The sequence below is a fragment of the Mytilus trossulus genome, chromosome 4, assembly GCF_036588685.1.
Source record: "Mytilus trossulus isolate FHL-02 chromosome 4, PNRI_Mtr1.1.1.hap1, whole genome shotgun sequence".
In the NCBI taxonomy this organism is placed as follows: Eukaryota; Metazoa; Mollusca; class Bivalvia; order Mytilida; family Mytilidae; genus Mytilus; species Mytilus trossulus.
In genome coordinates this window covers 12,559,748-12,585,130 of record NC_086376.1, presented here as the reverse complement: position 1 = coordinate 12,585,130, position 25,383 = coordinate 12,559,748, and the positions used below count along the sequence as shown (strand labels likewise).

The following is a 25,383-nucleotide window of genomic DNA, read 5'->3' as shown; positions in this document are numbered from 1 at the left end:
TCCCAATTTATACATTGATACATTTGTCAAAGGCGTCAAACTCAAAGGGCTTATATAGTAAGTATAATCGTGACAAATCCTTTGGCTGATCTTGGATATAACAAATATTGTTTCTAGGAAAGAAAATGTAATGTAATTCTTTAAAGACTGTTTGTGTTGTGCCCGCCTTACTAAACAGTTTGACTGAATAGTTTATGATTTTCATGACTTGTTACTTTCTGCATATCAATAGAAATTAATACTTTTCCGGAAATTGTCCAGAATTGTTTCTACACTTTACTATTACGGGTTAAAATAGGGCACGTTGTTTATTTACTTCCTAACGTAACAGTTTAAACAAAAATTGCAAATATGTTGTTTTTGAGTGTTTGTTGGTTAATTGCGATGCTTGCAATCATTTTTGGGTACATTTTGGTGTTGTCAAAATCCATCCTTATTCCAACACTTTATCTATTCGGAAAAGGCCGTGGATTAACAGGCTATGGACTACACCAAGACGAACATTCATTTTATCTCGTACCAAAAAGGTAAGTTCATTCAGAAATTTTCGGCGATTCATACCGGTAGAACAAAAGATTTAACTGACATAGTTTACCTTTCGCTTGTATATTCATTATTTTACAACATTTACACCCCCCCCCCCCCCCCCCCCAAAAAAAAGAAAAGAAAAGGGGGGGCTCTACTAACAGACTAAAATCGGAGAGACGTTACCTTTAATTATTGATTTCAATGTATCTAATACATGCTGGTTCATATAATTTGAATATTGAATTGATCTAAAAATTAAGTTTAAACTTGTTTACAATATGAGTTTGTGTAAACAACTTCATGAATTGTACTAAGAACAATTACAAAAAATGTACATAAAATTAAAAATGTTCTTAGTCAACTATCAAATACGCATATCTCAGTACTTGTATATTAATTAGAAATAATAAGAAGATGTGGTATGATTGCAAATGAGACAACACTCCACAAGAGACCAAATGACCTATTGCTCTTAAGATTAGCATTTATAGTTCATCGTTTAGCATTCAACAATTGAAACCCACTTTATAGCATAGCAAGCTAGAAAAGGTCAAGAATGACAAATGTGAAACATTTGAAACCAAAAAATATTATGGCTTGATTTATATGCAAAACAATAAGAGAACGGTTTTTTTTCAGGTGGTTCAGTCATTTTTATTTTTGTGGAATAATATGTAACAGTTTAGTGATGTTGGCAACCATACACACATATCTGTATAGCGGAACCTGGCCATCAGCTATCAAATATATCATGGACATGTTAGGACATACTGAATCAGGTAATATATATATCATGGACATGTTAGGACATACTGAATCAGGTAATATATATATCATGGACATGTTAGGACATACTGAATCAGGTAATATATATATCATGGACATGTTAGGACATACTGAATCAGGTAATATATATATCACGGACATGTCAGGACATACTGAATCAGGTAATATATATATCATGGACATGTCAGGACATACTGAATCAGGTAATATATATATCATGGACATGTTAGGACATACTGAATCAGGTAATATATATATATATATCATGGACACGTCAGGACATACTGAATCAGGTAATATATATATCATGGACATGTTAGGACATACTGAATCAGGTAATATATATATCATGGACATGTTAGGACACACTGAATCAGGTAATATATATATCATGAACATGTCAGGACATACTGAATCAGGTAATATATATATCATAGACATGTCAGGACATACTGAATCAGGTAATATATATATATCATGGACATGTTAGGACACACTGAATCAGGTAATATATATATCATGGACATGTCAGGACATACTGAATCAGGTAATATATATATCATGGACATTCCAGGACATACTGAATCAGGTAATATATATATCATGGACATGTTAGGACATACTGAATCAGGTAATATATATTTATCATATGTTTAGTAGTAAATACAGTAGTTTTGCATATGTGATAAATAGCCTGCTGTTTAATCCATATCGCGCAACTTTGATGCACACCCTTTATTGCATACCCTTTATCACACCCCTACCCTTTATCGCATACCCTTTATCGCACCCCTTCCCTATATCACACCCCAATTTTTTAAATTTTTTTTTACATAAAGTCAGTTTTTGTTTTTTTTGCTTATGAACAATTTTCCGCAATTTTTTTTATGACGTCATTGTTTGGTATGTGACGTCACGAACGTCGTTTTCATATTGTATGTGACGTCAAGAACGTCAATTTTTTTCCTTAATTTTTGGCACACTAAATGCAACTATAAAAAATACAAAAATAAACAAAATATTTTTAAAACAACAGCACGTAAATTGTAAGGTAACTAAGGTGCTTCGGATTAGTAATTGAGCAGTTCTTTTTTAAGGCCTTTAAAACAAGACAAAAGTAGAACTGAAGGTAACCCAGTGCTATGAACCAGAAAACAGTTCATATAATACTCTTCTGTTGAAACATATGATAAAGCGTATAATACATGGCAAAATCCGTATCACATGCCGTATCACCCTCGACCAATATCATCCCTCGGGCCTAAAGGCCCTTGGGCTGATATTGATGTCTCGGGATGATACGACATATGATATGGATTTTGCCATGTATTATTCTCTATATATCATGGACATGTTAGGACATACTGAATCAGGTAATATATATCATGTATAAAAGTTACAATATTGGGACTTTGCAGTGGTTCAAATTATCCTGGAAATTAAACAAGTTTTGGGAAATATCATGATTATTTGTTAAACTTTTAGACTAATTTCTTTTTAATTTACCAATGAAACTGGCCTATCTTGAGAACTGCAGGCATCTGGCCTATGAGCTGATCTGAATATTTATATTGGACTGAATTTGACCAAATTCTTTCACTCTTAAACTTAAAATAGATGTTGAAACTTGGATGCATGCTAATGAAAAAGAAACCTAATGACAAAAATAAATAAAAGGCATCAAGAGGTAAACATACATACAGTCTTCACTATTATACTGTATGTTGATAGTTGGCATCAGGAACCATCAACATACATACAGTCTTCACTATTATACTGTATGTTGATAGTTGGCATCAGGAACCATCAACATACATACAGTCTTCACTATTATACTGTATGTTGATAGTTGGCATCAGGAACCATCAACATACATACAGTCTTCACTATTACACTGTATGTTGATAGTTGGCATCAGGAACCATCAACATACATACAGTCTTCACTATTACACTGTATGTTGATAGTTGGCATCAGGAACCATCAACATACATACAGTCTTCACTATTATACTGTATGTTGATAGTTGGCATCAGGAACCATCAACATACATACAGTCTTCACTATTATACTGTATGTTGATAGTTGGCATCAGGAACCATCAACATACATACAGTCTTCACTATTATACTGTATGTTGATAGTTGGCATCAGGAACCATCAACATACATACAGTCTTCACTATTACACTGTATGTTGATAGTTGGCATCAGGAACCATCAACATACATACAGTCTTCACTATTATACTGTATGTTGATAGTTGGCATCAGGAACCATCAACATACATACAGTCTTCACTATTATACTGTATGTTGATAGTTGGCATCAGGAACCATCAACATACATACAGCCTTCACTATTATACTGTATGTTGATAGTTGGCATCAGGAACCATCAACATACATACAGTCTTCACTATTATACTGTATGTTGATAGTTGGCATCAGGAACCATCAACATACATACAGTCTTCACTATTATACTGTAGGTTGATAGTGGGCATCAGGAACCATCAACATACATACAGTCTTCACTATTATACTGTATTTTGATAGTTGGCATCAGGAACCATCAACATACATACAGTCTTCACTATTATACTGTATGTTGATAGTTGGCATCAGGAACCATCAACATACATACAGTCTTCACTATTACACTGTATGTTGATAGTTGGCATCAGGAACCATCAACATACATACAGTCTTCACTATTATACTGTATGTTGATAGTTGGCATCAGGAACCATCAACATACATACAGTCTTCACTATTACACTGTATGTTGATAGTTGGCATCAGGAACCATCAACATACATACAGTCTTCACTATTATACTGTATGTTGATAGTTGGCATCAGGAACCATCAACATACATACAGTCTTCACTATTATACTGTATGTTGATAGTGGGCATCAGGAACCATCAAAATACATACAGTCTTCACTATTACACTGTATGTTGATAGTTGGCATCAGGAACCATCAACATACATACAGTCTTCACTATTACACTGTATGTTGATAGTTGGCATCAGGAACCATCAACATACATACAGTCTTCACTATTATACTGTATGTTGATAGTTGGCATCAGGAACCATCAACATACATACAGTCTTCACTATTATACTGTATGTTGATAGTTGGCATCAGGAACCATCAACATACATACAGTCTTCACTATTACACTGTATGTTGATAGTTGGCATCAGGAACCATCAACATACATACAGTCTTCACTATTACACTGTATGTTGATAGTTGGCATCAGGAACCATCAACATACATACAGTCTTCACTATTACACTGTATGTTGATAGTTGGCATCAGGAACCATCAACATACATACAGCCTTCACTATTATACTGTATGTTGATAGTTGGCATCAGGAACCATCAACATACATACAGTCTTCACTATTATACTGTATGTTGATAGTTGGCATCAGGAACCATCAACATACATACAGCCTTCACTATTATACTGTATGTTGATAGTTGGCATCAGGAACCATCAACATACATACAGTCTTCACTATTACACTGTATGTTGATAGTTGGCATCAGGAACCATCAACATACATACAGTCTTCACTATTACACTGTATGTTGCTAGTTGGCATCAGGAACCATCAACATACATACAGTCTTCACTATTACACTGTATGTTGATAGTTGGCATCAGGAACCATCAACATACATACAGCCTTCACTATTATACTGTATGTTGATAGTTGGCATCAGGAACCATCAACATACATACAGTCTTCACTATTATACTGTATGTTGATAGTTGGCATCAGGATCCATCAACATACATACAGCCTTCACTATTATACTGTATGTTGATAGTTGGCATCAGGAACCATCAACATACATACAGTCTTCACTATTACACTGTATGTTGATAGTTGGCATCAGGAACCATCAACATACATACAGTCTTCACTATTATACTGTATGTTGATAGTTGGCATCAGGAACCATCAACATACATACAGTCTTCACTATTATACTGTATGTTGATAGTTGGCATCAGGAACCATCAACATACATACAGTCTTCACTATTATACTGTATTTTGATAGTTGGCATCAGGAACCATTAACATACATACAGTCTTCACTATTATACTGTAGGTTGATAGTTGGCATCAGGAACCATCAACATACATACAGTCTTCACTATTATACTGTAGGTTGATAGTTGGCATCAGGAACCATCAACATACATACAGTCTTCAATATTATACTGTAGGTTGATAGTTGGCATCAGGAACCATCAACATACATACAGTCTTCACTATTATACTGTAGGTTGATAGTTGGCATCAGGAACCATCAACATACATACAGTCTTCACTATTATACTGTAGGTTGATAGTTGGCATCAGGAACCATCAACATACATACAGTCTTCACTATTATACTGTAGGTTGATAGTTGGCATCAGGAACCATCAACATACATACAGTCTTCACTATTATACTGAAGGTTGATAGTTGGCATCAGGAACCATCAACATACATACAGTCTTCACTATTACACTGTATGTTGATAGTTGGCATCAGGAACCATCAACATACATACAGTCTTCACTATTACACTGTATGTTGATAGTTGGCATCAGGAACCATCAACATACATACAGTCTTCACTATTACACTGTATGTTGATAGTTGGCATCAGGAACCATCAACATACATACAGCCTTCACTATTATACTGTATGTTGATAGTTGGCATCAGGAACCATCAACATACATACAGTCTTCACTATTATACTGTATGTTGATAGTTGGCATCAGGATCCATCAACATACATACAGCCTTCACTATTATACTGTATGTTGATAGTTGGCATCAGGAACCATCAACATACATACAGTCTTCACTATTACACTGTATGTTGATAGTTGGCATCAGGAACCATCAACATACATACAGTCTTCACTATTATACTGTATGTTGATAGTTGGCATCAGGAACCATCAACATACATACAGTCTTCACTATTATACTGTATGTTGATAGTTGGCATCAGGAACCATCAACATACATACAGTCTTCACTATTATACTGTATTTTGATAGTTGGCATCAGGAACCATTAACATACATACAGTCTTCACTATTATACTGTAGGTTGATAGTTGGCATCAGGAACCATCAACATACATACAGTCTTCACTATTATACTGTAGGTTGATAGTTGGCATCAGGAACCATCAACATACATACAGTCTTCAATATTATACTGTAGGTTGATAGTTGGCATCAGGAACCATCAACATACATACAGTCTTCACTATTATACTGTAGGTTGATAGTTGGCATCAGGAACCATCAACATACATACAGTCTTCACTATTATACTGTAGGTTGATAGTTGGCATCAGGAACCATCAACATACATACAGTCTTCACTATTATACTGTAGGTTGATAGTTGGCATCAGGAACCATCAACATACATACAGTCTTCACTATTATACTGAAGGTTGATAGTTGGCATCAGGAACCATCAACATACATACAGTCTTCACTATTATACTGTATTTTGATAGTTGGCATCAGGAACCATTAACATACATACAGTCTTCACTATTATACTGTAGGTTGATAGTTGGCATCAGGAACCATCAACATACATACAGTCTTCACTATTATACTGTAGGTTGATAGTTGGCATCAGGAACCATCAACATACATAAAGTCTTCACTATTATACTGAAGGTTGATAGTTGGCATCAGGAACCATCAACATACATACAGTCTTCACTATTATACTGTATGTTGATAGTGGGCATCAGGAACCATCAACATACATACAGTCTTCACTATTATACTGAAGGTTGAAAGTTGGCATCAGGAACCATCAACATACATACAGTCTTCACTATTATACTGTATGTTGATAGTGGGCATCAGGAACCATCAACATACATACAGTCTTCACTATTATACTGTAGGTTGATAGTTGGCATCAGGAACCATCAACATACATACAGTCTTCACTATTATACTGTAGGTTGATAGTTGGCATCAGGAACCATCAACATACATACAGTCTTCACTATTATACTGTATGTTGATAGTTGGCATCAGGAACCATCAACATACATACAGTCTTCACTATTATACTGTATTTTGATAGTTGGCATCAGGAACCATTAACATACATACAGTCTTCACTATTATACTGTAGGTTGATAGTTGGCATCAGGAACCATCAACATACATACAGTCTTCACTATTATACTGTAGGTTGATAGTTGGCATCAGGAACCATCAACATACATACAGTCTTCACTATTATACTGTATGTTGATAGTTGGCATCAGGAACCATCAACATACATACAGTCTTCACTATTATACTGTAGGTTGATAGTTGGCATCAGGAACCATTGACATACATACAGTCTTCACTATTATACTGTAGGTTGATAGTTGGCATCAGGAACCATCAACACACATACAGTCTTCACTATTATACTGTAGGTTGATAGTTGGCATCAGGAACCATCAACATACATACAGTCTTCACTATTATACTGTAGGTTGATAGTTGGCATCAGGAACCATCAACATACATACAGTCTTCACTATTATACTGTAGGTTGATAGTTGGCATCAGGAATCATCAACATACATTCAGTCTTCACTATTATACTGTAGGTTGATAGTTGGCATCAGGAACCATCAACATACATACAGTCTTCACTATTATACTGTATTTTGATAGTTGGCATCAGGAACCATCAACATACATACAGTCTTCACTATTATACTGTATGTTGATAGTTGGCATCAGGAACCATCAACATACATACAGTCTTCACTATTATAGTAGGTTGATAGTTGGCATCAGGAACCATTAACATACATACAGTCTTCACTATTATACTGTAGGTTGATAGTTGGCATCAGGAACCATCAACATACATACAGTCTTCACTATTATACTGTATGTTGATAGTTGGCATCAGGAACCATCAACATACATACAGTCTTCACTATTATACTGTATGTTGATAGTTGGCATCAGGAACCATCAACATACATACAGTCTTCACTATTATACTGTATGTTGATAGTTGGCATCAGGAACCATCAACATACATACAGTCTTCACTATTATACTGTATGTTGATAGTTGGCATCAGGAACCATCAACATACATACAGTCTTCACTATTATACTGTATGTTGATAGTTGGCATCAGGAACCATCAACATACATACAGTCTTCACTATTATACTGTATGTTGATAGTTGGCATCAGGAACCATTAACATACATACAGTCTTCACTATTATACTGTAGGTTGATAGTGGGCATCAGGAACCATCAACATACATACAGTCTTCACTATTATACTGTATGTTGATAGTGGGCATCAGGAACCATCAACATACTAACAGTCTTCACTATTATACTGTAGGTTGATAGTGGGCATCAGGAACCATCAACATACATACAGTCTTCACTATTATACTGTATGTTGATAGTTGGCATCAGGAACCATCAACATACATACAGTCTTCACTATTATACTGTATGTTGATAGTTGGCATCAGGAACCATTAACATACATACAGTCTTCACTATTATACTGTAGGTTGATAGTGGGCATCAGGAACCATCAACATACATACAGTCTTCACTATTATACTGTATTTTGATAGTTGGCATCAGGAACCATCAACATACATACAGTCTTCACTATTATACTGTATGTTGATAGTTGGCATCAGGAACCATCAACATACATACAGTCTTCACTATTACACTGTATGTTGATAGTTGGCATCAGGAACCATCAACATACATACAGCCTTCACTATTATACTGTATGTTGATAGTTGGCATCAGGAACCATCAACATACATACAGTCTTCACTATTATACTGTATGTTGATAGTTGGCATCAGGAACCATCAACATACATACAGCCTTCACTATTATACTGTATGTTGATAGTTGGCATCAGGAACCATCAACATACATACAGTCTTCACTATTACACTGTATGTTGATAGTTGGCATCAGGAACCATCAACATACATACAGTCTTCACTATTATACTGTATTTTGATAGTGGGCATCAGGAACCATCAACATACATACAGTCTTCACTATTATACTGTATGTTGATAGTTGGCATCAGGAACCATCAACATACATACAGTCTTCACTATTACACTGTATGTTGATAGTTGGCATCAGGAACCATCAACATACATACAGTCTTCACTATTATACTGTATGTTGATAGTTGGCATCAGGAACCATCAACATACATACAGTCTTCACTATTACACTGTATGTTGATAGTTGGCATCAGGAACCATCAACATACATACAGTCTTCACTATTATACTGTATGTTGATAGTTGGCATCAGGAACCATCAACATACATACAGTCTTCACTATTATACTGTATGTTGATAGTGGGCATCAGGAACCATCAAAATACATACAGTCTTCACTATTACACTGTATGTTGATAGTTGGCATCAGGAACCATCAACATACATACAGTCTTCACTATTACACTGTATGTTGATAGTTGGCATCAGGAACCATCAACATACATACAGTCTTCACTATTATACTGTATGTTGATAGTTGGCATCAGGAACCATCAACATACATACAGTCTTCACTATTACACTGTATGTTGATAGTTGGCATCAGAACCATCAACATACATACAGTCTTCACTATTACACTGTATGTTGATAGTTGGCATCAGGAACCATCAACATACATACAGTCTTCACTATTACACTGTATGTTGATAGTTGGCATCAGGAACCATCAACATACATACAGCCTTCACTATTATACTGTATGTTGATAGTTGGCATCAGGAACCATCAACATACATACAGTCTTCACTATTATACTGTATGTTGATAGTTGGCATCAGGAACCATCAACATACATACAGCCTTCACTATTATACTGTATGTTGATAGTTGGCATCAGGAACCATCAACATACATACAGTCTTCACTATTACACTGTATGTTGATAGTTGGCATCAGGAACCATCAACATACAGACAGTCTTCACTATTACACTGTATGTTGATAGTTGGCATCAGGAACCATCAACATACATACAGTCTTCACTATTACACTGTATGTTGATAGTTGGCATCAGGAACCATCAACATACATACAGCCTTCACTATTATACTGTATGTTGATAGTTGGCATCAGGAACCATCAACATACATACAGTCTTCACTATTATACTGTATGTTGATAGTTGGCATCAGGATCCATCAACATACATACAGCCTTCACTATTATACTGTATGTTGATAGTTGGCATCAGGAACCATCAACATACATACAGTCTTCACTATTACACTGTATGTTGATAGTTGGCATCAGGAACCATCAACATACATACAGTCTTCACTATTATACTGTATGTTGATAGTTGGCATCAGGAACCATCAACATACATACAGTCTTCACTATTATACTGTATGTTGATAGTTGGCATCAGGAACCATCAACATACATACAGTCTTCACTATTATACTGTATTTTGATAGTTGGCATCAGGAACCATTAACATACATACAGTCTTCACTATTATACTGTAGGTTGATAGTTGGCATCAGGAACCATCAACATACATACAGTCTTCACTATTATACTGTAGGTTGATAGTTGGCATCAGGAACCATCAACATACATACAGTCTTCAATATTATACTGTAGGTTGATAGTTGGCATCAGGAACCATCAACATACATACAGTCTTCACTATTATACTGTAGGTTGATAGTTGGCATCAGGAACCATCAACATACATACAGTCTTCACTATTATACTGTAGGTTGATAGTTGGCATCAGGAACCATCAACATACATACAGTCTTCACTATTATACTGTAGGTTGATAGTTGGCATCAGGAACCATCAACATACATACAGTCTTCACTATTATACTGAAGGTGATAGTTGGCATCAGGAACCATCAACATACATACAGTCTTCACTATTATACTGTATTTTGATAGTTGGCATCAGGAACCATTAACATACATACAGTCTTCACTATTATACTGTAGGTTGATAGTTGGCATCAGGAACCATCAACATACATACAGTCTTCACTATTATACTGTAGGTGATAGTTGGCATCAGGAACCATCAACATACATAAAGTCTTCACTATTATACTGAAGGTTGATAGTTGGCATCAGGAACCATCAACATACATACAGTCTTCACTATTATACTGTATGTTGATAGTGGGCATCAGGAACCATCAACATACATACAGTCTTCACTATTATACTGAAGGTTGAAAGTTGGCATCAGGAACCATCAACATACATACAGTCTTCACTATTATACTGTAGGTTGATAGTGGGCATCAGGAACCATCAACATACATACAGTCTTCACTATTATACTGTAGGTTGATAGTTGGCATCAGGAACCATCAACATACATACAGTCTTCACTATTATACTGTAGGTTGATAGTTGGCATCAGGAACCATCAACATACATACAGTCTTCACTATTATACTGTATGTTGATAGTTGGCATCAGGAACCATCAACATACATACAGTCTTCACTATTATACTGTATTTTGATAGTTGGCATCAGGAACCATTAACATACATACAGTCTTCACTATTATACTGTAGGTTGATAGTTGGCATCAGGAACCATCAACATACATACAGTCTTCACTATTATACTGTAGGTTGATAGTTGGCATCAGGAACCATCAACATACATACAGTCTTCACTATTATACTGTATGTTGATAGTTGGCATCAGGAACCATCAACATACATACAGTCTTCACTATTATACTGTAGGTTGATAGTTGGCATCAGGAACCATTGACATACATACAGTCTTCACTATTATACTGTATGTTGATAGTTGGCATCAGGAACCATCAACACACATACAGTCTTCACTATTATACTGTAGGTTGATAGTTGGCATCAGGAACCATCAACATACATACAGTCTTCACTATTATACTGTAGGTTGATAGTTGGCATCAGGAACCATCAACATACATACAGTCTTCACTATTATACTGTAGGTTGATAGTTGGCATCAGGAATCATCAACATACATACAGTCTTCACTATTATACTGTATGTTGATAGTTGGCATCAGGAACCATCAACATACCGTATAGCGGGTTATTTTCGCGGGGTGCAAATTTTCGCTTATTTTCGCGGACAGAACTTAATCGCCAAAATAAATTCCGCCAAATTAAAAGAGTACATACAAAGGTATTAATAAAAGTTTTTAATCCGCCAAAATAATAACCGCCAAAATATTTCGTATACCTTGTTCAATGAAAATCGCGAAATTTTACACCCGCGAAAATAACCCGCTATACGGTACATACAGTCTTCACTATTATACTGTATTTTGATAGTTGGCATCAGGAACCATCAACATACATACAGTCTTCACTATTATACTGTATGTTGATAGTTGGCATCAGGAACCATCAACATACATACAGTCTTCACTATTATAGTAGGTTGATAGTTGGCATCAGGAACCATTAACATACATACAGTCTTCACTATTATACTGTAGGTTGATAGTTGGCATCAGGAACCATCAACATACATACAGTCTTCACTATTATACTGTATGTTGATAGTTGGCATCAGGAACCATCAACATACATACAGTCTTCACTATTATACTGTATGTTGATAGTTGGCATCAGGAACCATCAACATACATACAGTCTTCACTATTATACTGTATGTTGATAGTTGGCATCAGGAACCATTAACATACATACAGTCTTCACTATTATACTGTAGGTTGATAGTGGGCATCAGGAACCATCAACATACATACAGTCTTCACTATTATACTGTATGTTGATAGTGGGCATCAGGAACCATCAACATACTAACAGTCTTCACTATTATACTGTAGGTTGATAGTGGGCATCAGGAACCATCAACATACATACAGTCTTCACTATTATACTGTATGTTGATAGTTGGCATCAGGAACCATCAACATACATACAGTCTTCACTATTATATTGTATGTTGATAGTTGGCATCAGGAACCATTAACATACATACAGTCTTCACTATTATACTGTAGGTTGATAGTGGGCATCAGGAACCATCAACATACATACAGTCTTCACTATTATACTGTATTTTGATAGTTGGCATCAGGAACCATCAACATACATACAGTCTTCACTATTATACTGTATGTTGATAGTTGGCATCAGGAACCATCAACATACATACAGTCTTCACTATTACACTGTATGTTGATAGTTGGCATCAGGAACCATCAACATACATACAGCCTTCACTATTATACTGTATGTTGATAGTTGGCATCAGGAACCATCAACATACATACAGTCTTCACTATTATACTGTATGTTGATAGTTGGCATCAGGAACCATCAACATACATACAGCCTTCACTATTATACTGTATGTTGATAGTTGGCATCAGGAACCATCAACATACATACAGTCTTCACTATTACACTGTATGTTGATAGTTGGCATCAGGAACCATCAACATACATACAGTCTTCACTATTATACTGTATTTTGATAGTGGGCATCAGGAACCATCAACATACATACAGTCTTCACTATTATACTGTAGGTTGATAGTGGGCATCAGGAACCATCAACATACATACAGTCTTCACTATTATACTGTAGGTTGATAGTTGGCATCAGGAACCATCAACATACATACAGTCTTCACTATTATACTGTAGGTTGATAGTTGGCATCAGGAACCATCAACATACATACAGTCTTCACTATTATACTGTAGGTTGATAGTTGGCATCAGGAACCATCAACATACATACAGTCTTCACTATTATACTGTATGTTGATAGTTGGCATCAGGAACCATCAACATACATACAGTCTTCACTATTATACTGTATTTTGATAGTTGGCATCAGGAACCATTAACATACATACAGTCTTCACTATTATACTGTAGGTTGATAGTTGGCATCAGGAACCATCAACATACATACAGTCTTCACTATTATACTGTAGGTTGATAGTTGGCATCAGGAACCATCAACATACATACAGTCTTCACTATTATACTGTATGTTGATAGTTGGCATCAGGAACCATCAACATACATACAGTCTTCACTATTATACTGTAGGTTGATAGTTGGCATCAGGAACCATTGACATACATACAGTCTTCACTATTATACTGTAGGTTGATAGTTGGCATCAGGAACCATCAACACACATACAGTCTTCACTATTATACTGTAGGTTGATAGTTGGCATCAGGAACCATCAACATACATACAGTCTTCACTATTATACTGTAGGTTGATAGTTGGCATCAGGAACCATCAACATACATACAGTCTTCACTATTATACTGTAGGTTGATAGTTGGCATCAGGAATCATCAACATACATACAGTCTTCACTATTATACTGTATGTTGATAGTTGGCATCAGGAACCATCAACATACCGTATAGCGGGTTATTTTCGCGGGGTGCAAATTTTCGCTTATTTTCGCGGACAGAACTTAATCGCCAAAATAAATTCCGCCAAATTAAAAGAGTACATACAAAGGTATTAATAAAAGTTTTTAATCCGCCAAAATAATAACCGCCAAAATATTTCGTATACCTTGTTCAATGAAAATCGCGAAATTTTACACCCGCGAAAATAAACCGCTATACGGTACATACAGTCTTCACTATTATACTGTATTTTGATAGTTGGCATCAGGAACCATCAACATACATACAGTCTTCACTATTATACTGTATGTTGATAGTTGGCATCAGGAACCATCAACATACATACAGTCTTCACTATTATAGTAGGTTGATAGTTGGCATCAGGAACCATTAACATACATACAGTCTTCACTATTATACTGTAGGTTGATAGTTGGCATCAGGAACCATCAACATACATACAGTCTTCACTATTATACTGTATGTTGATAGTTGGCATCAGGAACCATCAACATACATACAGTCTTCACTATTATACTGTATGTTGATAGTTGGCATCAGGAACCATCAACATACATACAGTCTTCACTATTATACTGTATGTTGATAGTTGGCATCAGGAACCATCAACATACATACAGTCTTCACTATTATACTGTATGTTGATAGTTGGCATCAGGAACCATCAACATACATACAGTCTTCACTATTATACTGTATGTTGATAGTTGGCATCAGGAACCATCAACATACATACAGTCTTCACTATTATACTGTATGTTGATAGTTGGCATCAGGAACCATTAACATACATACAGTCTTCACTATTATACTGTAGGTTGATAGTGGGCATCAGGAACCATCAACATACATACAGTCTTCACTATTATACTGTATGTTGATAGTGGGCATCAGGAACCATCAACATACTAACAGTCTTCACTATTATACTGTAGGTTGATAGTGGGCATCAGGAACCATCAACATACATACAGTCTTCACTATTATACTGTATGTTGATAGTTGGCATCAGGAACCATCAACATACATACAGCCTTCACTATTATACTGTATGTTGATAGTTGGCATCAGGAACCATTAACATACATACAGTCTTCACTATTATACTGTAGGTTGATAGTGGGCATCAGGAACCATCAACATACATACAGTCTTCACTATTATACTGTATTTTGATAGTTGGCATCAGGAACCATCAACATACATACAGTCTTCACTATTATACTGTATGTTGATAGTTGGCATCAGGAACCATCAACATACATACAGTCTTCACTATTACACTGTATGTTGATAGTTGGCATCAGGAACCATCAACATACATACAGCCTTCACTATTATACTGTATGTTGATAGTTGGCATCAGGAACCATCAACATACATACAGTCTTCACTATTATACTGTATGTTGATAGTTGGCATCAGGAACCATCAACATACATACAGCCTTCACTATTATACTGTATGTTGATAGTTGGCATCAGGAACCATCAACATACATACAGTCTTCACTATTACACTGTATGTTGATAGTTGGCATCAGGAACCATCAACATACATACAGTCTTCACTATTATACTGTATTTTGATAGTGGGCATCAGGAACCATCAACATACATACAGTCTTCACTATTATACTGTAGGTTGATAGTGGGCATCAGGAACCATCAACATACATACAGTCTTCACTATTATACTGTAGGTTGATAGTTGGCATCAGGAACCATCAACATACATACAGTCTTCACTATTATACTGTAGGTTGATAGTTGGCATCAGGAACCATCAACATACATACAGTCTTCACTATTATACTGTAGGTTGATAGTTGGCATCAGGAACCATCAACATACATACAGTCTTCACTATTATACTGTATGTTGATAGTTGGCATCAGGAACCATCAACATACATACAGTCTTCACTATTATACTGTATTTTGATAGTTGGCATCAGGAACCATTAACATACATACAGTCTTCACTATTATACTGTAGGTTGATAGTTGGCATCAGGAACCATCAACATACATACAGTCTTCACTATTATACTGTAGGTTGATAGTTGGCATCAGGAACCATCAACATACATACAGTCTTCACTATTATACTGTATGTTGATAGTTGGCATCAGGAACCATCAACATACATACAGTCTTCACTATTATACTGTAGGTTGATAGTTGGCATCAGGAACCATTGACATACATACAGTCTTCACTATTATACTGTAGGTTGATAGTTGGCATCAGGAACCATCAACACACATACAGTCTTCACTATTATACTGTATGTTGATAGTTGGCATCAGGAACCATCAACATACATACAGTCTTCACTATTATACTGTAGGTTGATAGTTGGCATCAGGAACCATCAACATACATACAGTCTTCACTATTATACTGTAGGTTGATAGTTGGCATCAGGAATCATCAACATACATACAGTCTTCACTATTATACTGTATGTTGATAGTTGGCATCAGGAACCATCAACATACATACAGTCTTCACTATTATACTGTATGTTGATAGTTGGCATCAGGAACCATTAACATACATACAGTCTTCACTATTATACTGTAGGTTGATAGTGGGCATCAGGAACCATCAACATACATACAGTCTTCACTATTATACTGTATGTTGATAGTGGGCATCAGGAACCATCAACATACTAACAGTCTTCACTATTATACTGTAGGTTGATAGTGGGCATCAGGAACCATCAACATACATACAGTCTTCACTATTATACTGTATGTTGATAGTTGGCATCAGGAACCATCAACATACATACAGTCTTCACTATTATACTGTATGTTGATAGTTGGCATCAGGAACCATTAACATACATACAGTCTTCACTATTATACTGTAGGTTGATAGTGGGCATCAGGAACCATCAACATACATACAGTCTTCACTATTATACTGTATTTTGATAGTTGGCATCAGGAACCATCAACATACATACAGTCTTCACTATTATACTGTATGTTGATAGTTGGCATCAGGAACCATCAACATACATACAGTCTTCACTATTACACTGTATGTTGATAGTTGGCATCAGGAACCATCAACATACATACAGCCTTCACTATTATACTGTATGTTGATAGTTGGCATCAGGAACCATCAACATACATACAGTCTTCACTATTATACTGTATGTTGATAGTTGGCATCAGGAACCATCAACATACATACAGCCTTCACTATTATACTGTATTTTGATAGTTGGCATCAGGAACCATCAACATACATACAGTCTTCACTATTACACTGTATGTTGATAGTTGGCATCAGGAACCATCAACATACATACAGTCTTCACTATTATACTGTATTTTGATAGTGGGCATCAGGAACCATCAACATACATACAGTCTTCACTATTATACTGTAGGTTGATAGTGGGCATCAGGAACCATCAACATACATACAGTCTTCACTATTATACTGTAGGTTGATAGTGGGCATCAGGAACCATCAACATACATACAGTCTTCACTATTATACTGAAGGTTGATAGTTGGCATCAGGAACCATCAACATACATACAGTCTTCACTATTATACTGTAGTTGGCATCAGGAACCATTTTTTATTTAAAAATGCATTGCATCAAAAAACGATTTTAAAAAAGAAAAAAGAACACAAATAGTATTAATAATTATACATGTAGTGGTTGTTAATATTTTTATTTCTCTGAGCTTAACTTTAAAAAGTAGTGTTTTTCTCACTTTCACATTACCCTGAAATGTTGCTAATGACTAAAGACAAAAATAAAAGAATATGACATTATTTTGTTAAATCATCAGCATGTTGACTTTATTTAAAATTTAAAATGCATACTACTCTCAACCGCCCAAACAGCTGGCTGAGAGCATTGGTTTTGAAAATGGTTTCAATAGAAAAGTTAGTTAAGTATTTTCAGAAAACTAAAACGACTAAAACAATTGAAGATAGTCATGTATCCTGTTGGACATTAATTTTTTGAAGTTATTTTTGTACGTCACCAATCCTATAGTTTCCGGTACATTTTTAGTGAGTGTTAAGCGGAAGTTGTTGCCTAATAATTTTGTTTTATTCAATGGTGTGGGACTTTAATACTTGAAGTAAAGTGTTTTCTTCTGGCTTTTGTTACCACTTGAGATATAGTATATTGAGCCCACAATTATCGTGGATTTGCTCATATGCATATTATTTTAAATCCAGAAATTACGTTTATTAATGAATGAATTTGAAGGTCATCTCTGGATCATTTTAGAATAAATGCCAACCCAAGTTGTCACAGAACAACAAGTTAACATGGATTTCAAGATTATTTTTTATACTATGTTGAGTAGATATATTGGAGAAAAAATTGTGTTAGGGTTTTCCATGGCATTACTATCTATTGCTGCTAATGTTGATTCAAACACATTTTAACTTTTTGATGTGCAATATGGTTGAGTGTTTTGGTGGTTAATTTTAATGTTTGAGTGTAACATAGTTTTTTTTTCATTTTTGTTTGTTTCAGTTTGTCACAAGCATGTTTAATTTGTTTATAAGACAATAAAGATCATATCATAATGATCAAGAACAAACAGGAAGAACGGTCAAAACCGTCTTAGATATACTTTATCTGGTAAAATTTGAAGACTTAAAATATCATTTGACACTGCTTGAGCATTTGCATTGTAAGGTGATAAAAATGACATTTGATACCAGATGAAATAAAAAAATAAATTCTGTTATAAAAGAGTTTTCGGTTCAAAAGTTTATTTGAAATTAGTTTAAAAAAAACATGTTAGAATACTGATTGTAAGATTTGATTTTGAATGTATCGTAATACATGGTTTTGTAATACTAGTCGAATGTCAAAGTCTAACATGAACATGGTCAAAATAGATAGAAAATCGAGCTTTCAGAATTAAAGCTTGAAAATTAACTCTAACATTGCCGATAAACCTAATTTCTACAATTATTTCTTTCTTTCTTCACAGGTCAGATTTCTCCATTATCAGTGCTATTAGCAGTTACCATGATAGAGATACAAGTAGTCAGAAGATTTATAGAATGTGTCTATGTCAGCAGTTATTCACGCAGTACGATGAGCTTAGTCATATACATTGTTGGTTTAATGTTCTATGCTTTTGTTGGCATTTCTGTATTGTGTCAGGCTCCAGAAACTAAGATAAAGCTTGGTAAGTGGTAATGTGATCGTTTAATCATATTATTTTAAATGTTATACCATTTTATCAGAACCATTTACTAAGAAACAATGGAGAGCATGAACAGATAGAAATTAAGCTTCAGTACAATTAGTCAATTGTTTTTGCCCCTCTTAGTATAATTAGGCGTGTTGTCTTCGAGATCGTTGGCACTAACAACTATCAAAAGCTTTCAATTTACAAAGGAGTAGTTCAGTAAGACCCCGTTTTGGCCAAAAAATATAGCAGTTTTAGAAAATTGTGAAAATGTAATCGTTAAGATATTTATTGAAAAGTAGAATGCTTCTGCTACATAAATATGGGCTGTGTTTGACAATATAATGCACATATATCGGGTACTAGCATCATTAAGTCATGATAAATTACTGAAATCTTCACACTTTTAGCATTTTAGTTAAAATTTAGACGGTTTCCGTCTTTAATGAAAGTGGCCACATTCGTGTTCATTCATAATACTGAAATGTAAGTTGTATTTGATGATAATACATAATATAGAATCATATTCGAAACAGTGTGGCTATGGCCATTGATTGACGTCCTTAATTCATCCAATGACTGGGACAGATTATGTGAACGTTTGTCTGTAACGACACTGCTCACTACTTACTTATTATAGAATTTAAACTGTAGGGTCACCAAAGGTTCTTAAATGTCTGTACCAAGTCAGGAATATGACAGTTGTTATCCATTCGTTTGATGTGTTTGGACTTTTGATTTTGCCTTTTGATTTTGGATTTTCCTTTTGAATTTTCCTCGGAGTTCAGTATTTTTGTGTTTTTACTTTTTAATAATGAAACAATCCGAAAAATTAATCAGGAATAACCTTTATGTTTTGATTTATATTATTGATATAAATCATAACATCGTGTTATTCATGATTAATTTTTCGAATTACTTTATTTAGGTATTGAGAACCTTTGGTAACCCCACAGTTTAAGTGTCTTTAACAAGTACATAGTGAGCAGTGGTCGTTACAGAAAACGTTCACATAATCTGTCTCAGTCAATGGGATAATTTAGGACGTCAATCAATGGCCACAGCCACACTGTTTTGAATATGATTCTATATAAAGGTTGAGGGTGAACACGGATGATGCCACTTTCATTTTTGACAAAAACCATCTGAAAAGTGACGATTTTAGGCATATTTGAAAGATTTTTCATATTTAAGCTTGAATCGGAGCGTTTTTAATGAATAAATCAGTTAAAATCTTTCACAGAAACTAATTGAATCAATTGAAATAGACACTAAAGCGTTTAAAAAGTGACTAAAATCTTTCGTTAGATGAGCAGAAATCGGCCCATTACCGGACCTTCTTCTTCGATTGATGCACGTCTACATGTTTAAAGAATATTGTTGGAAAGGAAACTGATATAAACTGTAGGTTCTCATATGATGAGTTGATGCATAGATCAGTATTATTATATTTCCATGTTTATAACTTGTGATTTTGACTACTAATTTCTATATTTTAGATACTTTACCAATACAGTGGTTTGACACTTTAGCTGTTGCCATATTTATTTGGGCAAGCTATAAACAGAATAGAATCAACAAGATATTTGCCAAATTGAGACAGGACAAAAGTGGTATGTATGAATTTCAAACAGTGTTCCAGCTTGAATTTCAATTTAGTGGTATAAGAAATTAAGAATGTACATGTAACAGTGATTAAGATATGATTTTCGCTTGTACAACATATGTTTCTGAATTAAAACTGGCGAGTTCACAAACCAAAATGTCTTAAGCAGAACAGCATCACGGTCTAATTTGGAACAGCGAGACTATTTTGGTGGAACATCAACCATCTATTAGATGAGTGGCTGCAGCCTTAGATTCAGCCGTTTTACATTATTTTATAAACTTGAAATTGAGACAAATATATTATTTGAATCATGCCAATACAGAAGCACTGTTTCCTTGGCGTATAGTGCCATTATGGACTGATAGTCCCTCAATGGGAATACCAATCCATTGGTTCATATTTGTTTAGGCGCCAGCCGAACCGCGCTGTGAGGTGCTGAATTTTTTAGCTGTTTTAAAAGATTCATTTGTTGCCTTTGGCTGTTTTCTGCTGTTAGATCGGGTTGTTAGCTTTCGGACACATTTCCCATTTCCATTCAATTTTAAGTAGTAAATAAAATGCATTTGAAACTATCAACTTAAGTTAAGAATAGTTTTATGTGGTGCGTTTAACAAATATTAAAAAGCTTATTATAAAACATTGGATTGCACTACTTAAAGGAAGGGTGAAATATACCAGAAAGACAGTTAAACTCATAGATCGAAAATAAAATGACAACGTCATGGTTAAGAAATAAAAAGACAAAGAGACAAATAATAGTACAACAGACACAACATAGAAAACTAAAGACTAAGCAACACGAACCCCACCAAAAACTGGGGGTGATCTCAGGTGCGGCGGAAGGATAAAGCAGATCGTGCTCAACATGTTGCACCTGTTGTGTTGCTCAAGTTATTCCAAACCCGATAAATAGTATAATTCGGTAAGTCACATTCGTGCTGAAAATGGAATTGGGGTGTAGTTACGACACAAGGAAGTGCAGAAAGCCACATCTGTCTCAGGTAAACTTGTCCATTGGAGTTGCAGCCTTAGGTTTACCACAATTACATAATTTGGTGAATTGAAAATTTACAAACAAAAGTAATCAGTATAATTTAAATAATCCATTGTAAAACAGCTTATATCATAACGGAAAACCCTAGTTTGAAACATTGGAATATAAAAAAATAGCAGGAAATTATTTTTTGTAGTGTCACTGATGCAATATATTTTTAAATCATCAAATGTGAATAACTAATTGTTGTGTTTATTGTTTGAAATATAGAGAGTTAACTTATTGGAAGATTTTAATTTTAAAAAAAATTCAGCAAATCATTTTAACATAAAAATTTGATGTCACACACTCCTATGATTAAATACAGAGCTATGTAGGAACATTAAAAACAAATGTACTTTTATAGGTCAGCTAGCCATAATGGATGTGCTTTGTCTGTAAAGTTCCAGTAGGTAACGTGCTGGGTTTTGCTAAATATTATGCATCTTGATTAAAAGTTTGTTCGCTTAATGGCCAATAAAGTATTTGATAGGCAAACGAAGTTAACTATAGATTTGTTTTGCAGATCTTAAATATGATGACCATGAAACTCACAGGATTTTTTTTTGCTTCTCTCTGGGTTATATATATATTATTCTAACCTTCACCTCCAAATAACACTAATCGAATATTTATTTATTTCCTTAGACCTTCCCTTAATGTTTATATTTTGCTGGCTCTTTTATATGGTGTGAACATTTTTCAGTTGGTTCGATATGCATGTGGGTTTTTTTCTAAGATTTGAATAAACTGGGTTTTATTATCAATACAAGCACTTTTATAGCAGATATACAGATATCTTAAATTGACCAAACTGACTTTAAATTTAACACAAATTATAGAGCAATAGATTGTTATAAATCGTTATAAATATAATGGAATTTGATGCGACTGTCATATAAGTGAGAGATTTAGCGCTATAAAACCAGATTCAATCCACCATTTTCTATATTTGAGAATGCATGTACCAAGTCAGGAATATGATAGTTATTGCCCATTCGTATGATGTGTTTAGTCATTTGATTTTGCCAAGTGATTGGGGCCTTTCAGTTTTGGATTTTCCTCGAAGTTTAGTATTTTACTCTTTACGCAAGTATGATGCTAGGTTTCCATCTTCATAAAAAGTGGTATTTTTCATCATCAAGCTATGTAATGATGGATGAATTGATTGTAGTTTAATGTCTAGTGGTAGTTGTTATATGCAAATCAGGACGAGCACATGACATTGTGTTATGAATATGAAGCATGATTTCTGGTAGATTAAACCGAGTCGGATTTTGGTCGTATTAGATGACAAGGTAAATAGTCCGCAGAAGACATGCCATCTTACACTTGACTCCCAAATCCAACATGCTTATAGGAGAGGCAGCAATTATCGACTGTCAAGTCTTTGCTTTGACCTGGCGAGATCAAACCCTAACCCTTTGCGCTCGAGGCCAGTAGATAAACTCGATCATAGATACCAGTACTTATGTTTTATATACGCCAGACGCGTGTTTCGTCTACAAAAGACTCATCAGAGACGCTTAAATCCAAAAAAGTAAAAAAGGTCAAATAAAGTACAAAGTTGAAGAGCATTAAGGACCAAAATTCTGAATAGTTTTGCCAAATACAGGTGAGGTAATCTATGCCTGAGGTAGAAAAGCCTTAGTATTTCAAAAAATTAAAAATTTTGTAAACAGTTAATGTATTATTATAACCATATCAATGATAACTCATGTCAGCACAAAAAGTGCTGACTACTGGGCTTGTATAACCAGCAGTGGCAGAGTAAACTACCCTGAACAAAGGGACAAGAAAAAAACTCTAAACTAATATCATAATGTAAATTAGAATGTACTGTAATTTGTTTTCATTTACAATTGTTCATATTGATGTATTATATATTTTTCAGGCCATGTGGAAGACCGTGCCCATCACATACCTCATGGAGATTTATTTAGACTGGTTTCATGTCCACATTACCTCTTAGAAATCATCATCTACACCTCCCTGAACATATTGTTTCTTGGTCAACACGAGATATTACTATACGCTTGGGCATTTGTTGTATGTAATCAAGTCATTTCTGCTATCATCACACATTCATGGTACAAGGAACACTTCCCAAGTTATCCACCAGAAAGAAAAGCATTAATTCCGTACATTTTTTAATTTCTTTTTTTCTCACTTAATGAAATATTTTGTGTTCTTTACAATATTAGTATTATCAAATTGTGCCTGGATAAATAACTTTTCATCATAGTATTACATGCTCCGCAATCATGGTATTTATGATGAGCGAATGTACATATTTGTTATCCTTTTTTCAAATAGATATTTGAAGTTTGATTATATATGTTGTATAATAATTACATTTTGTTGTTTAATGTGTTTTGTAGAAAACATAATTTAACTATTAAAGTTTATGTATTTCTTATTCAGTATTTTTTTCTATATATTTAGAAATAGATGCTCATGCTTATTATGTGTGACACATGGGATATTTTTATTTCTGTTGTTTCGTTTAGACTTATAACATTGAATTTGATAATGTTGAACAATTATTTGATTAATTTTGCAAGAGGGGTTTTCTACCTTAGCTTCAGCACTGATGCAATATCATGTGAATTTGACCTTTTATATCGACAACAGGTATCATTTCAGACAAACCAAATACATATAAAAAGGTTATTTTCATT

The 25,383-nt window shown here is 34.7% G+C and overlaps 1 protein-coding gene across 1 annotated transcript; it reads left to right on the top strand.

Moving 5' to 3' along the window:
• Positions 1-271: 271 nt before the first annotated feature.
• LOC134714704 (polyprenol reductase-like) lies at positions 272-25,121 on the top strand. The gene is made up of 5 exons (XM_063576206.1): positions 272-527; positions 1,168-1,307; positions 19,857-20,057; positions 21,560-21,673; positions 24,597-25,121. The coding sequence occupies exons 1-5, from the start codon at positions 352-354 to the stop codon at positions 24,854-24,856; spliced, it is 891 nt and encodes a 296-aa protein (XP_063432276.1). The 5' UTR covers positions 272-351; the 3' UTR covers positions 24,857-25,121.
• The last annotated feature ends 262 nt before the right edge of the window (positions 25,122-25,383 follow it).

Excerpts from the sequence above, each read along its gene's own strand:
- LOC134714704 (XM_063576206.1), top strand. The coding sequence starts at position 352 with ATGTTGTTTTTGAGTGTTTGTTGGTTAATTGCGATGCTTGCAATCATT. Across the intron at positions 528-1,167 it reads TTTTATCTCGTACCAAAAAG|GTGGTTCAGTCATTTTTATT; the intron begins GTAAGTTCATTC and ends GTTTTTTTTCAG. Across the intron at positions 21,674-24,596 it reads ATTGAGACAGGACAAAAGTG|GCCATGTGGAAGACCGTGCC; the intron begins GTATGTATGAAT and ends TATATTTTTCAG.